Source organism: Pseudonaja textilis, chromosome Z (genome assembly GCF_049901715.1).
Source record: "Pseudonaja textilis isolate UNSWEBS1 chromosome Z, rPseTex1.2, whole genome shotgun sequence".
In the NCBI taxonomy this organism is placed as follows: Eukaryota; Metazoa; Chordata; class Lepidosauria; order Squamata; family Elapidae; genus Pseudonaja; species Pseudonaja textilis.
This window is the reverse complement of record NC_142008.1, coordinates 115,985,551-115,988,322: the sequence shown is the minus strand read 5'-3', so window position 1 is coordinate 115,988,322 and position 2,772 is coordinate 115,985,551. Positions and strand designations below refer to the sequence as shown.

At 38.9% G+C, this 2,772-nt stretch overlaps 1 protein-coding gene across 1 annotated transcript in view; it reads left to right on the top strand.

Annotated features, from left to right (window-relative positions):
- Nucleotides 1-1,079, top strand: part of LOC113452034 (vomeronasal type-2 receptor 26-like) — a 2,270-nt gene extending 1,191 nt beyond the window's left edge. Inside the window, exon 2 of the mRNA XM_087917270.1 lies at nt 244-1,079. Within this exon, the coding sequence (XP_087773396.1) occupies nt 244-1,079 (836 nt within the window). The remainder of the gene's footprint in view (nt 1-243) is intronic.
- Nucleotides 1,080-2,772: the final 1,693 nt, after the last annotated feature.

The following is a 2,772-nucleotide window of genomic DNA, read 5'->3' as shown; positions in this document are numbered from 1 at the left end:
TATTGAGTCTTTACTAAAGTGGAAGATTTTATCACTTACTGTCACTGAATTCACCCTGTTTTGGGTACTAGACATTGGGAGTTTCTGTCATGTCATTTTTACTAAAGAAGGACTCCTGAGAAGGTAGCTCTAAAAATAGTGGAACAAATTTATGTATTTTCTTTATTTTCAGACATAGAGAATTGTATTGTTTGTCCAAAGGATCAATTTCCAAACCCAGCTCATGATGAGTGCATTCTAAAGACACTGAATTTCCTCTGGACATAACTCTGATGTCTCTGGCTCTTCTCTTTTCCCTGGTCACAGCTTTGGTGTTTTCAATCTTCATTAATCAACGGGACACTCCCATTGTCAAAGCCAACAATCACAACCTCACCTATCTTCTACTTGTCTCCCTCTTTCTCTGTTTCCTTTGCTCACTTCTGTTCAGTGGACACCCCAATAAGGTGACATGCCTCCTCCGACAAACAACATTTGGCATCATCTTCTCTATTGCTATTTCGTCCATTTTGGCCAAAACCATGACAGTCATTGTAGCATTCCTAGCATCAAAGCCAGGAAGCCGATTCCACAAATGGGTGGGGCAAAAGTTGGTCTATTCTATTGTCTGGTTCTGTTCCTTCATTCAAGCAGGTATTTATATTGTTTGGCTGAGTACATCTCCCCCATTTCCACATGTAGACATGGAAACTCTCCATGGCGAAATCATAGTTGGATGTCATAAAGGCTCAATCACCATGTTTTACTGTATTTTGGACTACTTGGGCTTCTTGGCTCTTCTCAGTTTCACTGTGGCCTTCATAGCCAGGAAGTTGCCAGACAGTTTTAATGAAGCCAAGTTCATCACTTTCAGCATGTTGGTTTTCTGCAGTGTTTGGCTGACCTTTGTCCCCACCTACCTGAGCACCAAAGGGAAGTACATGGTGGCCATGGAGATCTTCTCTATCCTGTCTTCCAGTGCTGGCTTACTGGGATGCATCTTCATCCCCAAAATCTATATAATTGTACCGAGGCCTGAGCTCAACAATAGAGAGCGTTTAATACATAAGAAATTGAAAAAGGACAGGATTGAATTTTGAACAACCCAATTAAACTCTTCTATGCATACAACTACATTCATAAATATGAATATGCAAGTAATCTGAGGAAGCTGTGCGCATGTTTCAAACAAATTCCACTAGTACACACAAGAGCTATTTTCCAAAGCACTAGAAGACAAGATAAGAAACAATGGATGAAAGCTAAACAACCAACCTAGAACTAAGGATAAAATTCCTGAAGTGGGAACAATCAATCAGTGGAACAGCTTGTCTTTAGAAATTGTGTGTGCTCCATCACTGGAGACTTTTAAGAAGAACTTGGATAGCTGTTCATCTGAAATGGTATAGGGTCAACTGCTTCTGCAGAGGGTTGGATTAGATGACCTGCAAAGGCTACTTCCAGCTGTGATGTTGTATGTTCTAAGGTGAATCTTTTAGGAAATAAATTACCAATTTACATAATAAAGTATGAACAAACTTGACTGAATTTGCTTTTTATCTTATAATTCTTCAGAAGTGGGTCTTTGGGGGAGAGACTATATTAACACTTCAGGTGAGAAATCTTTCATACAATTTAATTAAATTGTTCTATTTTGGATTTCAATGTTTTGCAAACCAATTCTAGTGCTAACAAAAACTGTCTTTACATGTCTCAATATAAAGGTAGACATTAGAAACAACAGACTGTGAACAATTATCAAGATTCATTAAATATTGTTGAGTGATTTTTCCCATTTCTCAAAACCATTGACTAATTGGGTTTTGTAAGCAAAGCTCATAATACACCCAATATCAAACTCTTAATCTCACCCTCAATTCAGGACCCAAAGCTTGTGAGTTGTATTGTTCCATTTGAGCAATTATTTTAATGAATGTCACTTGTTAGCAGAGAGCTTTAAATATACATAAAGAAATATGTCTTTGTCTTGGTGAAATCAAGTATAACCAGATGTAACTCTTGCCTTTTTGTGGTCTTACTGTGTAGTCTAGAACAGTGGTCAGCAATCAGTGAGCCCTGGCCAGCTGGTGGTCTGCAAGAAAATTTTGGTGGTCCGCAGAGAAAGGTCATCCCCAGAGCACCCCTCAAAGCAATTAATCCAGGCTGCGCATGAATGCAAGGCTGAGCTGCCCACATGGCCCATGGGAACCCACCCCACCCATTCACTCCTTATCTGGAAAACTTGCCTGCTAAGTTGCTATTTCTTTTTCTGACCATCAGCTCTTCTGCTGTGCTGGGAGATTTAGATTAGCTAGAAAACAGGATATCGTTTAATTTCTTACTTTCTAGCTAATCTTTAGGTCTTCGGCTCTGCTTTTAAGCAGACCTGAACCTTCCATAGGACTGAAGCAGTGCAGACTCAGGTAGCCGATGGCAGAAACACAGATCTCTAAGTGAATCTGTGATTCTGTGAGAAACTCAATCTGCCTGCCTGCTTTGCCTGAGTTTGAGTAAATGCTTCTCTTTTTTAATTTAAAAAAATCATTATTTACATACATGGTGTGTTGTGAGTTAATTTTGTGAGTTTGCTTGCTAGCAAATTTTATGGGTTTGTTGCAAGCAAATTTTATGTGACAGGCTCAGGTAGCCAATGGCTATATAAAAACTTTTTGTGAGGTACATTTATTGGGAGTCCATGCTTCTTAACAATAGAAAAATTAATAGACTTCTTCATTGGGTAAAGCAGCAAAGAGTTTTGCTCATAGTTCAATACATGCTGACTAGAATGACCAT